The sequence below is a fragment of the Mytilus galloprovincialis genome, chromosome 8 (assembly GCF_965363235.1).
Source record: "Mytilus galloprovincialis chromosome 8, xbMytGall1.hap1.1, whole genome shotgun sequence".
Taxonomy (NCBI): Eukaryota; Metazoa; Mollusca; class Bivalvia; order Mytilida; family Mytilidae; genus Mytilus; species Mytilus galloprovincialis.
In genome coordinates, this window is record NC_134845.1 from 6302504 (window position 1) to 6317228 (window position 14725).

General features: G+C 30.2%; 1 protein-coding gene across 5 annotated transcripts in view; it reads right to left on the minus strand.

The window, feature by feature from the left end:
• Positions 1 to 2449: 2449 nt before the first annotated feature.
• LOC143084945 (vascular endothelial growth factor receptor 1-like) overlaps positions 2450 to 14725 on the minus strand; it is a 64660-nt gene continuing 52384 nt past the window's right edge. For 4 of the 5 annotated variants that reach the window (XM_076261034.1, XM_076261033.1, XM_076261032.1 and 1 more), the window contains 6 exons: positions 13900 to 13970; positions 13555 to 13595; positions 13140 to 13239; positions 11995 to 12100; positions 11318 to 11326; positions 2450 to 8770 (listed from right to left, as the gene is read on the minus strand). In XM_076261034.1, the coding sequence (XP_076117149.1) occupies positions 8171 to 8770; positions 11318 to 11326; positions 11995 to 12100; positions 13140 to 13239; positions 13555 to 13595; positions 13900 to 13970 (927 nt within the window). In that variant the 3' untranslated portion in view covers positions 2450 to 8170. The remainder of the gene's footprint in view (positions 8771 to 11317; positions 11327 to 11994; positions 12101 to 13139; positions 13240 to 13554; positions 13596 to 13899; positions 13971 to 14725) is intronic. The other variant, XM_076261031.1, reaches the window with a different exon arrangement.

Below are 14725 nucleotides of genomic sequence, written 5' to 3' on the forward strand. Positions count from 1 at the left end.
TATGTTCTTAACATAATACGAATGACTCTATTTTCTTAACATGATACGAATAAAAGCAATTGAGGCATGCATAATGAAATAATTCGACTACATCTATGAAATCTGTGATATAAACGTTATGTATTGTAAATATCTTCCATGAAAAGTGAAACCGTAAGGAATTATAGGAAAGGTCTATTTGAATATAAATGTTGATCCTTTTTTACTAATATGTTTTTGTTTTTGTCAGTAAAATTTAGATATTGAACTGTTATGCTAATAATGAAGCTTTGAGAACCTCTTGATTTTGGTATATATTCAGTTAGAAAATAATAACTACAAACAACCCTTCAACTTCAACTTACAATATAAGAATTCATTTCAAAACTTCAATTTCATTTTCTATACAAAAAAAATAATAAAAAATACAATAGCCTACTTCACTATGGAACCAATACAAGTCTCACAATTGATTGCTAGTACATGATGGCTTTTAAGATCATGGTGGTCGTGGACTATTTTCTGCTGTCTGGTTTAATTGTTGTCTCTTTTCGTTTACTTATTCTATCATGACAATTATTGTTTAACTTTTGTACATCAATGATTGATTAATTGATTGATTGTTGGAAAATGGTAAATGCCATGGTCACTTTCAACAATATTTGCTAACTTGTGGCGGTCAGTTTTTATTGGTGGAGAAAGCTGAAAACCACCTAAATTCGGAAGGAACATTGGCAACCCTTGTCAATAAAGAATGGGGCGAGCGTACCTGCCAAGTTCGAACTCAAACAGTGTTGACATGCTAGTGGTACATTAGTTGATACAACGCAAAGGCAAAAATACAAATGACGCGGAAAAGACAAATGAATCCACAGAACACAACATAGAAACGAAAGACTAAGCATCGAAACGCCATGATTTCAGGTGTTCTGAAAGATGTCGCAATCCAGGGGAAAAAAGACGGGGGTAATGATACGAAAATTGGAATATATCTGTGGTCGTCTGTGACACAAATATTCCTTAATGGTCAACAAACTTGAGATGGACTCACAAACTGTGTCAAAATATTCTGCAATATATGCGTATTTTTCAATATATTGAATATAAGATACTCTCGTGATGATTGAGACAAAACTATTGATCATACAAATCTTAAAACAAACGTTAGCGAACTCATTTACAGAAAAAAAAAACATAAGTAAAACCAAACACGGACAAGGAATAAGAGTTCGACAGGAGAAATAACTTATTGGAAATGATTCCATGTTTTATAACAGCAGGTTCAGAATTAATTTTCTCTTTATTTCTGACATCTTCTTTGACAGTGCTCTTATTTTCAAGGACCTAGATCACATTTTACAACAAAAGCTTTGTGTTACTTGAAATAAGAGCCAAAAATAAAAAAATGTGCATTTATTTAGAAGTTCTTGACTAAACATCATCAACAAACGAAAACACTAAACAACATACTCCTGACTATAAACAGGTGCAAACAAGTGCTGCGGGTTTGAACGTTCCAATAAGCACTAACCTTCACCCTAACCTGTAACAGTAGTGTAACATATTAACATAAAAAGACGCACTATAAAATTGCCTTTATAACAGACAATATAGGTAGTTATAAAAAAAGTCTGCATGTTTTGATACATTTACTTTGCTGTGCGTGTCTTCATTTATATAACTGCACTCAAGCCCTTCTTCGGTGATTGTCGTTTGCTGATGTGGTTCATAAGTGTTTCTTGTTTTTTTCTATATAGATTAGACCGTTGGTTTTCCATTTTGAATTGTTTCATTTTGGTGCCCTTTATATGTTGCTGTTCTGTGTGAGTCAAGACTTCGAATTGAAGGCGGTACTAAGACCTATATTTTTTCACTTTTTATATATTGTCACTTATATAGAGAGTTGGTCTCATTGGCACTCTTATCACATCTTTCTTATTTGTTAAATGTGGTTATGATTATTATTTGTTTTTCAATCTCAAGTCGGTAAGACTTTACAGATATGCCTATGTTAAACTGTACATATATTATCATGATATCCTTGATGGAGGATTGCTGCTCACAAAAAAACTATTAAATTAAGAATTCGAAATGGTGAAGTTGAAATTATAGCGTCGTAAATTATATTCATAATCCCATTTGTTATAGGGTTTGTACTAACATGAACAACACGACAGTTGCCACATGTGGAGCAGGATCTTCTTACACTTCCAGAGCACCCGAGATCAACCCTAGTTTTTGGTGGGTTTCGTATTGCTTAGTCTTTAGTTTTTTATGTAGCGTTTTATGTACTATTGTTTGTCTATTTGTCTTTATCTTTTTTAGTCATGGTGTTGTCAGTAGATTTTCTATTTTTTAGTTTGAATGTCACTCTGGTATCTATCGTCCCTCTTTTACTAATGAAAACTAGAGAAATTGGTTTCCCACAAATAATAATGCACCTAATAACAAAGAAAAATATCACACTCTATTTCTTTATCAATGTTTTATTAATTTTATCTATATAAATATTTTATATAAATCATACCATAAAAATCATACTTAACAGTATAAATACAATCAGACACATAAAACTATGTGTCCCTAATACAATAACTCAATTATGGTATTTACAAAACAAATAATATAGTTGAAAAGTCATATTGTTCAGTTGAGAATATTTCTACAATGGGAAAATAACAAGAAGGTGTCCTAAGTACACGGATGCCCCACTCGCACTATCATTTTCCATGTTCAATGGACCGTGAAATGGGGTAAAAAATCTAATTTGGCATGAAAAGATCATACCATATAGGGAACATGTGTACTAAGTTTCAAGTTGTTAAGTCTTCAACTTCACCAAAAACTTCCTTGACCAAAAACTTTAACCTGAAACTCCCACTTTCATTTTCTATGTTCAGTGGACCGTGAAATTGGAGTCAAAAGTCTAATTTGGCTTTAAAATTAGAAAGATCATATCATAAGCAACAAGTAAAAAAAAAAATATATGTACTGGTAATGCTACAATTTGAGTGACAATCAAACGATCTGTCATTCACAGATGGAGTTATACACAGAAAACAAATTGATGGTATTATTTTGTCACAAGTGTTCAGATATTGACTTATAAAGGGATCATGTCTGTCCTTGTCACTATCACACTTTATATTAACCCACAACTTCTAGAAAATGGCTTGAAGCAGTCAGCACTTCTTAGTTGACATGAATTAACATTGATATGGTCATAGTTATAAATTTACAAAACTGATTTTTTGAAATACTAAGGCTTTTCTACCACAGGAATAGATAACCTTAGCTGCATTTGGCAAAATGTTTAGGAATTTTTGGTCCTCAATGCTCCTCCTTAAAGTGTCACTGATGAGTCTTTTGTAGACTAAAAGGTATGTCTTGCCTGAAAACGAAATTTCAATCCTTGTATCTATTATGAGTATATTTGCCTAACACCTACTAAACTTGCATAGATTTTCAACATACAATTCCATCAATTTTATTTGTCATTTTAAGAAGCCCCTTTAATCAGTAAAATGAACATTCTAAATGATGCCACTATCTCTGAAAACATAATAAATATCTTAAATAAGCACTAAAATTTAAAGCTTTTTAAAAATAAGTCTGTCAACATGTAAAATGAAACTATTGGACCATTCTCATAAGAAAAAGTAAAAAAGGCGCCATTTACACATTAAATATGTCATTTAAAATAAACAATTAACAAAAAATAAAATAACAAAGCAAAAAGTTTTTTTCTTGACAATGAATATAAAGCAGGGAATAGAATGTTTTTTTTTATCTTCCTGTCCATATTGGAAAGGCTTGGTGCTTTCTTTAAACCAGTTTGCAGTATGATTTCACCTCTTCAAGCCAGTGTTCCTTGGCAACTTTTCAAACAGACAGTCAATCATTAGAATTGGAAGTTTTAAGAATTTTTTTATTACAATGCACTTGCTTTATACTAACAAACTTTCACTTCAGCAATGAGCTACAGCATTAAACAATTGATTGGTTTGAAGAGTTGATCATTGAACTTAATTGGTATATCAAAAGGACCAAGCCTTTCAAATATGCATAGTAATGTAAAAACTTGCAATTTTCTTGATAAAAAAAATTACATGATCACAGAGCCATCTCTTTTATCCATATATAAAGTAAAAACTCAAAATTGTTAAAAAAAATTAAAAATGTTTTTTTTTAAAATGTCATTACCTAGAAAACGGTTCTAGATTTGTGTAAAATGAAACAAAATTATACTACAAAGGTCATGTCTTATACTATGAACAATAAATAATTATGCCATTATGAAGGATATGTTTATATAAATGTTGTATATATTAGTTAGTATGTTTGGGCAGTGATTAGTGCTACCATGTACAGGTCTACTGACATTATATAAAATACATAGAAAATACTTATAATGCATTAAATCATTCATAAACAGTTATGTTACAAATTAAAAGGTATCATGAACTTCATGTATAAAATTAACATATAATAAATACAAAAGTGAAACATCATCATGAATCAGATGTAAATATACAAATAACAAAAGGCACATACTATGAACGTGTATGTCAGTATAAACCAATCTACCATGAAATCGTAAAACTCGAACAGTTCAGAATCAATTAGTATACTAATGGATGGAGAGTTGTCTCATTGGCACTCACACCACATCTTCCTATATCTAAGTAATCATACATCTTTTGTAAAAAAAACTCAGCAGAAAAATTGAATGTTTGTCAAACCACTTTTTATGAATAATGCCATGAAAATATAATGTATGCCAAGATTGGCAATAACTAAAAGTCTTTAGGTTTGGAAGTATCAAGTAAATTTGAATCAAAACATTGTCATGATTTTTGTCTTGTTGAGTCTTTAAAAAAAGATTTAAAAAAAGTTTAAACACTCAATACATATGTACAGTGAATTTATTTTTCTTCTGGTAAGGATATAAGTTTGTTTATGTAACTTATACATGTTTCTCGTTTTCTTGTTTTTTTAAATATAGATTAGACCGTTGGTTTTCCTGTTTGAATGGTTTTACACAAGTAATTTTGGGGCCCTTTATAGCTTGTTGATCGGTGTGAGCCAAGGCTCTGTGTTGAAGGCCGTACATTGACCTATAATGGTTTACTTTTATAAATTGTTATTTGGATGGAGAGTTGTCTCATTGGCACTCACACCACATCTTCCTATATCTATAAGTATTGATATAAAACAAATTGTAAATTATTAATCAAACTTCCCTATTGAGTGATGGCCCATTCTCTCATGTCGAATTAGTAAGAGCGTTATCAATAATTGTAAAAATTAGTAGGTTATCATGTCAGGAGATTCATTACAGCAAGCAATCTAGTAAGAAAAAAAACCCAAATAAATCATTAATTAGTTCTCAAAAAACAAAAGAATTAAAACAATATACTTGCAAAGTGACCACTGTCACACATGAAAATATTATTTGGTAAATAGCATGAGGTTAACATGGTTTTCAAATTATTTCAAGACAAACCTAACATTCATGAGCATTGTCTTTACTTTATCTACTCTTTACATGACCAGCACACTTCTATTTCTAATACAGTATATAGAATTTTAAGGAATAAAGTCATATATTTTGGACAATCTGACAGTCTTATAGTTTATGAAAACTGAATTTGTCTTAAAACAGTGGAAAATGTCATTCGCCTCAGCAACCCATGTTCAATTCCTACTATAACTAACTTAGAAAATGTTTGTTTTTATAATTTTAAGACCAGTAGAATGTGTTTTTTAATTGGTGTCATTCAAAATTAAGCACTGGGTCCTTAGTAGTCATTAAAAATTAAGCACTGGGTCCTTAGTAGTCATTAAAAATTAAGCAATGGGTCCTTAGTAGTCATTAAAAATCAAGCAACGGGTCCTTAGTAGTCATTAAAAATGAAGCAATGGGTCCTTAGTAGTCATTAAAAATCAAGCAACGGGTCCTTAGTAGTCATTAAAAATTAAGCACTGGGTCCTTAGTAGTCATTAAAAATTAAGCACTGGGTCCTTAGTAGTCATTAAAAATTAAGCACTGGGTCCTTATTAAAGTGGAATGTATATTTATGAAAAGTACAACTAAAGGTGATCATACCCATTTCCAACAATATTTATAATACACACAGAATTATAATTGGTGCATATTAAAAGATGTCTGAAGTTATAAAACTTTATTTTTCTTACAACTTTAATATCTATTGTATAGAGGTTATGAACAATATGGAATTGCTTTGGAAATGCAATCTGAGAATTGTAATAAATTCTAATATTATAAAGTGACTAGTGATATATAGAAATACTTTAAGTTTTTGTTTGATTTTCATCAACTGACTAGATATTCAATCATGAAATTCTCTAATTATTCCTTACTTTATGTAGATAGTGTCATTTTCTATTGAGAAAACACAAGCTAATGTGCAAGACCCTCTAGGGTAATCGTAGCCATTAAACACCCTGTAGGAAAAGTGGAGAATGCCTCATATATCAACATAATATTTAACTCTATTCAAAAGTCAGGTAATTATCTATTTAGCCTTGTATAAAATATGCAACCTCCAAAATAATATGTATCATTCATGCAAGGTATAAAAGATAGTGTTTTGAAGCCATTGCAAGATTAATGTTTCTCTCTTGCTCTCACTCTCTTTCTCTCTATCTTGTCTCTCTATCATTTGTGTACATTTATTATATAATATATATATATATATATATCAATATGTTTGAACAACCATTTATTATTAATAATGCCTTGTACATATAACATCTGGCAAGAATGGACAACATTAGAAATCTGTTTGGAAAAAATACCAATTTATCAATGAATCTGATTAATTCAAATTAAAAATGGTAGTAAATTAATCCATGTGTGTCACTTAGGTTCTCTTCTGGTATCACATCAAGCAGTTAGCATAACATGAATATCATATAAAGCACCTTTGAAACGACTTATCTAACACTGCAATCTGCTTTCCTACTTTCATTATGTAATGAGATGAGGTTTAAGATATAAAGACAAATATAGCAAGGGTGGTCAGCATTTACATCATTTTAAACACAATATGGTTAAAGGTGCTTACAGTGTTGAGCATTTTGTATCAACATTTAACAAAAACAAAAAATACAGCATGGTAACAGACAAACTAGTACAAAATACTCTTTAAACTTTTAATTCTAATTAAGAAGCACTTTGTATTCTCTTCCTCCTGCACTTAGGGTAACCACCATGTATACTGTACAATTTGAATGGTTACACAAATCCAAAATACATTTGACCTACTTATACACTAACAATGAACACATTAACTTATCATATCAAATGGTCCTCAAATATTTTTATGGCACATCTTTAATAATTTTCCTAAGAATCCAATCACTTAACATACACTGTATATAACCCTGGACCCATTATTACTAACTTTTTTCCTGTAAAACAAAACTAAGAGATATACTAATGTTTTACTGCAACAAATTTTAAATAATAGTATCAAAATCAGTTTCAATAAAAAGTACACTTAATTCAATTAAATTAAACTAACTTTTCTTTACACTGAGAAACATCTTCCGTATCTTGAAATATACTACTTATTTACAAATGTCATATAGCTTATTGCACAAATTTGTTAACTCTTAATTCAAGTTAACTATAAATTCAGAAATTATTGAGGTTTTTATTATTGCTATTAATAGAACTGGTGACAGTTACAATATTAAGAACTCTCATTCTGATCTCTGATACATATATATGTACACACATTTTCCAGAAATCACACTAACAAATCTTGCATGTATTCTTTTCTTTAAAAAATCACAATATTAAATGCATGTAGTAATTTCTGAATTTACATAGAACTTGTCTTTGGATGATTTTTTAATGATTTAAATTAATTCTTCATTAATGTCAATTTACAGCTATATGATGTTAATACTATTGAGATTTATAAAGGTACGAATTCATGTCAAATACTTATTAACACAACTTAATTCACAAGAACTGGGTTAATGGCATTACTGCCTTATCAACAGATCCTGATTTATCTCCCCTTATTTACATGAATTATCTCCCTTTACTACACAAGAGTTTCACTATCTTCTACAACTGTGGAATATGTGGGTGGTGGTTGATCTTCAGCATGACCCTGATTAATCTCCCCTTGTTTACACAAATTATCTCCCTTTACTACACCAGAGTTTCACTATCTTCTACAACTGTGGAATATGTCGGTGGTGGTTGATCTTCAGCATGGCGATAGTCTGTAGAGAAATTATTTGATTTGTTCTTTTTGTTCCCATTTTTTTTAACGAACCCTCCATCGGGTCCTGACTTAGGTATTAAATATCCATCATCTCCTGTATCAGGGGGCGAGGTTCCAGGTACACATGTACTAGAATGTCCACTATCTGTGTCATCGTTTCTATGAACGTCTGCTGAAGTATTGATATTTAGTGGAGATTGCTCACGTTTATTTGCTTTACGTAATATAACATCATCACTATCATCCCCTCCTGTCAATGGTTCAAGTTCAAGGTCACTAGATTTCTCCTTACGCCATTGTTTTTGGTTGAGATATCGACTTCTGTCCTTGTCATCCTCTTCTTCAACAAACTTAATTTGGTCAGTGGGTGGGGGTGGAGCTTGCTCCATTTTTGTATAGTCTGACATTTCACCATTCATTTTCAGATAGCCATCATATCCGCATGCTCCTTTTTTGGTATCATCTTCTGCCTTGTCTGAATCCAGCATTTTAAAGTAATTCGATGAATTCAAATCCAAGTAATACTGAAAAATATAAATTAAGATCAGTTTTAACTTCATATTTTTATTATATCTTTAATACTGTGGATTCATTATTATTCATTGGATGCCAATTATCATGGATTTGGTGGGTGAATGGAAACCACGAATTTAAATGCACAACGAATGACAAATTTGATGTATGATTAAATGCAGACTACAAATGTATTTGAAAACCAAGAAATCAGATATCCACGAAAATGTTAGTTCTCTTAAATCCACGAAAATTGGAACCCACGAAAATAAATGAATCCATACTAGGTGTTTAAAATCAATATCTATTAATACAAAAATCAGCAGAGAGAAGTAAATAGGAGAGATGTCTGGAAAGCCATGAGAGAAAACCAATCAGAAGATTAATGATTTATTTCCCTTTAATGTAAGTGACAGTTTCAGTATAAATAAATCTATTTAAGATCGAGTGTGGGAAATATGCTCATTAAAAAGCTAAAATAAAACAAAAACTATTTAATCAAGTGAAAATCATAAGATACAAGAAAAATTAGGATATTAATAATCAAAATCTTCCCTGATTCTTACAATTTAAAACAAAGAAATGCTTAGTTATTCTAAATATAAAGTTGAAGAAGGCTTATGAATAAGGCTTATAAATACACTTTTCTGAAGGTAAATAATTGTAAACATTCATTCTGGAATTGGTCAGGATATATCTACTTGTGAGAGCTTACTTCTGTTTTCATTTCTATTAAACATTAATGCTAGGGGAAAAAGTTGGGTACGACTTGCAATGAATATGCTAAAATAAGATCCCACACTCAGTTTTTGTTAAGCATGTTGAATTGGTATTTCATCCCTATGGAGCTTTTCCTCTCCTGTCAGCTGAGCCATGCATGCATCTGTGGTAAATATTATCACAACAATATTGATTTTGGTCATTGTTATTCCACTGGCAGCTGAGAAATATTTACAAGAGTAAATTTTTTTGACAATTCATATGGAAAAGAGTATGCATAATGTAATAGATAAATCAAACACTTACTGATGGCAGTTAAAATTAAGTTAAAGTTAACTAAAAATACTTGTTTTGGCAAAAAATCTGAATCATTTGATGTACACTCTGACATGCAACAAGTGCTAATGGTGAAAGAAAATTCCATAAAAGTTGTTCCTTTGAAATAACATACAACCAATTAACCAAGTCAATGCCTTTACTTATTTTTTTAAGATATAAATTGTCTAGGACAATTTGCTGTAACATCAACTTGGTACACACTTTGAACACTTGGCTTGAACATGATACTGCTTTTGGCAGACAAGAAAAGAAAAGAGAGCGACTGGAATGCAACTCCTACATCTTAGTTCCTCAAGAACAAGAGCCAAAAAATGTCAAAATAATTTCTTTTTAAAATGTGTAAGAAACTTATCAGTACCCACCTGTTTCGACTGAAAAAAAAAACCAGTTATTTCTTTAAAACTTACATTGACAAGCTTAGGCAAAATATTAAGCATAAAATTTAAATATCTAGCCACAAAAGCATTAAAGCAGAATAAGCACACACTCTACCAAATAACTAATAAATAATAATCATATTTAATTCTTTATATGTAAATTAATGATTATTGCATTAAGTATACCTTTTAAGCTTAATTAGGCATAATAAAAGAATAACTGTTGACTTTATTATACTGCATATGTAGAAACAGAAGCATAAAATGTACAACTTAAAATAAACCTACACTTAATCAGTTACAAAACTAAATTAATGATGATGACAAATTAAATATGAGAGGAGAGAAACTGAAGATGAAAAAATGAAAATTATGTGATCCTGAAATTTGTTTTCAGGAAATCAAACTATACTAGTATTTTGTTTTGTTTTTCTAAGACAAATTTTTCTTTTCCATCACTGTGACTTGGCTCACAACATGACATCACTGATTATATGATAAGTAATTTGTAACAGGAGTTTTAACTTTTAAGCTTTCCAACATTAACTTCCCTTGGTTAGTAGGGGTTAGATATCAATATATATATATACACCTGTTCCAGGTAGATAATTAGTAAGGTGTTTGTTAATACAGAAAAACTTTATCAAATACCACAAATTTTGCTGCTTAACATGAAAATGAAAGGGAGATGTATAATGATATATAACTTGAGAATGAAAGATAAAATAATAGACTGAGTGAGAATGAAAGATAAAATAATAGACTGAGTGATAATGAAAGATAAAATAATAGACTCAGTGAGAATGAAAGATAAAATAATAGACTGGGTGATAATGAAAGATAAAATAATAGACTGAGTGATAATGAAATGAAGGAAAGAAATATGAACAATTAACTACGTGAACAGGTATGGCTGTAATTAAATCCTGTATTTTCTTTCATATAAAAGATTGATAATTTCTCAACATTTCAGTGTTTCAACAATAATTTCACAAATGTACCATTCTTAGATGCTTTAACATAAGCACTCCAGAGAAATTACAAGATTTTATATTACAGCCATTAATATGCAGTATAATAAATCTTATATAGACTGACTACCAATGTACACTCTTAACTCACCGAACCCCTCTGTTAGGAAAAGAAATAATTTACAATATTTATTTGTTTTACAAAATAGACCTCATGTTACAAAAATATTCCTATATTCTCATACATGAACAAGCCTTACATGTACTTTCCTAATATTTTCATCATTTTAAAGAAATAGATAAAATCAAAATATATGCCTGTCTTATTTAATATGTTATGATAAGTTGGATGAGAATGCAGGAATATTTTTCTTTAAGCATTTTTAAAATGAACCCTTGACAAAACTTCTGATTCATATATATTTAAAAAAATACTTTGCATGCATAAATTAAATGTAGTGTGATCAAAATACAAATCCTGTGTCCACGCTTAGCTTACATCAACCAGACAGTGCTTTGTTCTATTTTCTGTTTTAGAGACCTTTCGGGATCCTGTGGTTTTGTCAGATTAATTCACTTTATCAAAAACACTAAGGTTGAAATTTCATTTGCTGATGAAATAATTACTATATATATCAGAAAGAAGATGTTAAATTTTGGCAGAAACATGTACGGAAATGGTGGATACACCATCTGTATTCTCATAAGATTGAAACTTAATGATAAAAATTATAAGAAGTACATTATTAAAAATATATAAATGTTATCACACTTTATTTCTGATAAATGTAAAACTGTAGACTTTGTGATTTAATGAAAAAAGTATACCTGTTTAACATTAGCCTCTAAGAAATCTCCCATTAGACAGGCTAACTGTGTAAAAGTTGGTCTCTCATCTGGTTCTGTTCGCCATGTTGCTTTCATCACTTTATACCTAAATCACAATAATACATAAGGATGGAGACTACAATTGGAAAGAAATTATAAAGCAAAGTCGGCAAATCAAATATAAGAAGAGAAGAAAGGCTTTATTATTTCAAGCTTCTAACAACAAGGATTTAAACTGATAAGAACCAAATGAGGTCTTTGTAAAGGTTCTTCTACTCATCAATCCTGCCAAATGCATTTCACTTTGGGCTAGCGGTTTTCATAGAAGATAAAACAATGTTATTTTCAATATTTCATGGGATTAATGAGCTATAAATATTGTTATGTTTGCACCCAATCAACATTAAGTGAAAACATTTCAATGAAGGCCTTTCAATTATGAATCCTGCTCAGATTCAAAGCATTTACCCCTTTAGTTTTAGAGAAATATTTTCAAAATTGACCAAACAGAATCAAATATTAAATCTTGCAGAAAAGTTTTCAATCAGGAAGTTAAAAATGTATAATTATCTAATCAAATATGTGAGGAGCTTTAGAAAAATAGCACTAATTTTCACATTTGAATTATTGTTATTTAATTGGTGCCTTTTGTATCTGACTATGTAGTATGTGTTTAGCTCATTGTTAACGCCGTACGGTGACCTATGGTTTTTAACTTCTATGTGTTTTGACTCTGCCTCTGGTGGAGAGTTGTATCATTGACAATCAAATTATCATACCACATCTTGTTTTTATATTCAAAAAAAATAGTGAAACCACCTAAGAAAAGCTTTGCCATTGTTGACTTTGTAACATGTAATTTTGAATCAAATATATCAAAATCATCTGTTTATGATGTTTGAAGTGATATCACATTTGACATTTCTATAAACATTGTCCAGAATAAACATCCTATTTAACTATCATTAAAACTGACATAATTTTGAAATAAATGAGGAATCTAACTACTATTTTGCAATTTGCGGAGCAAAGTTTATTTAAAACAATGTCTCTGCCATTTAGCAAATTTTAATTATGAGAGAGAGAGAGAGAGAGAGAGAGAGAGAGAGAGAGAGAGACAGAGAGAGAGATAATAAAGGACTTACATTTCATCAGATGAATGTTCTGGTTTCTCCATAAAGTAACCGTCCTTCAGCAGGTTTATAAATTTTTCGTTGATTTCAATGCCCGGGTAAGGTGTACCACCTATCAAATAATATAATAATTGCAATTTACATTATCACATTCTGAATAAATATGATGTAAACTAAAGATTGGACAAATCATTTTTCTACATGACTTTCAGCTTTTTCATGACTGGAGGACAAGCTTCTTAATTTCAGGGAAAGATAATTTAGATCTGAATTCTGATTACATTATAAATCTTTTTTTTTCAAATGATATTGTTTCTCTTTATAAAAGTTGTATATTTTTTTAATTGATGGAAGATAACTTTCATATATGAAGCAGAACAGAAAAATTGAACAATTCCCATGTGATTAACATGTGATCAGGACTTACCTAAAGAAAACATTTCCCATAAAAACACACCATATGACCATCTGAAAGAAAATCAAAAATGAAATATATGATTAAGTAATATGAGAATGACATGCTGCTTTGAAACTAAGATAAAAATGTAATATCTATTCGTAAAAAAATCAAATTTTGGTTGCTTTCGTATCAAATATATATCATTATTATTGCACTTAAAATATGCATGTACACCAAGAAACAAGTTAATGACAAATAAAGTGCACAAATTAAATTAATTTTCCCAGTGAATTAATGTCATATTTATACACAGCTAGTTAGCTTATCAAAATTTGATCTATTTATAACTTTGACATCCTACTTATTACTTACACATCACTTTGTGTGGTGTAGACTTGATGTGTTAGAGATTCTATTGCCATCCATTTCACTGGTACTGGACCCTAAAATGTAGACAAAAACGTTGCTATAAACATGATAAACACATCTAAGATTTCTACTGTTTTTAGAAAACATCCCAAACATTATTTTACAAGAGCATTTTTCTGAGAGATAAAGGACTCATTTAGATATCAAGCACAAACTTGTTATAAATATCATTTGAATAGAATTCAGATTGTTATTTCTTGAAATTCAGAATGATGTTTTAAAAAAAGGATTTATTAAGACTGTCAAAATTTCTCTTTTAGCGATATGAAAATAAAAGGGGATCATTGGATTCATGTCCACAGTCAAAATCATTTATACTTGAGTGAAGCATGATAAAACTAGATGTGTCAAAGCGACACAAATGGCCCCATCTCAAAAAGTTGAAAAATCTGCAATTTTAATAACACATGTGGACACAAACATGATGGTAGTCTCACATATAAAAAATCAGCTCAAAATCTGGAGGCGTATAGAAAAAAAGTCTGTATAATTGTATTCAAAGTTGTAAACCCTTAATTTTGGCAAAAATTAGCGGAGCGGAACAAAACTTAAACTTGATCTGTAACTTATCATGAGTAACTCACACACCAAAAATCAGCCCAATATCTGAAAGCGTTTAGAAGAAAAGTCTGTAGAACTGTGATTTTCAACAATTTATCAAAGTCCATAGGGCCACACCAATTTAATTTCTTGTTCTACGGATTTTTGGACTCCAAAATTTGGGGCGAGCGAGCGATTTGAAAATTTTAATAAAAAAATATTTAATTTG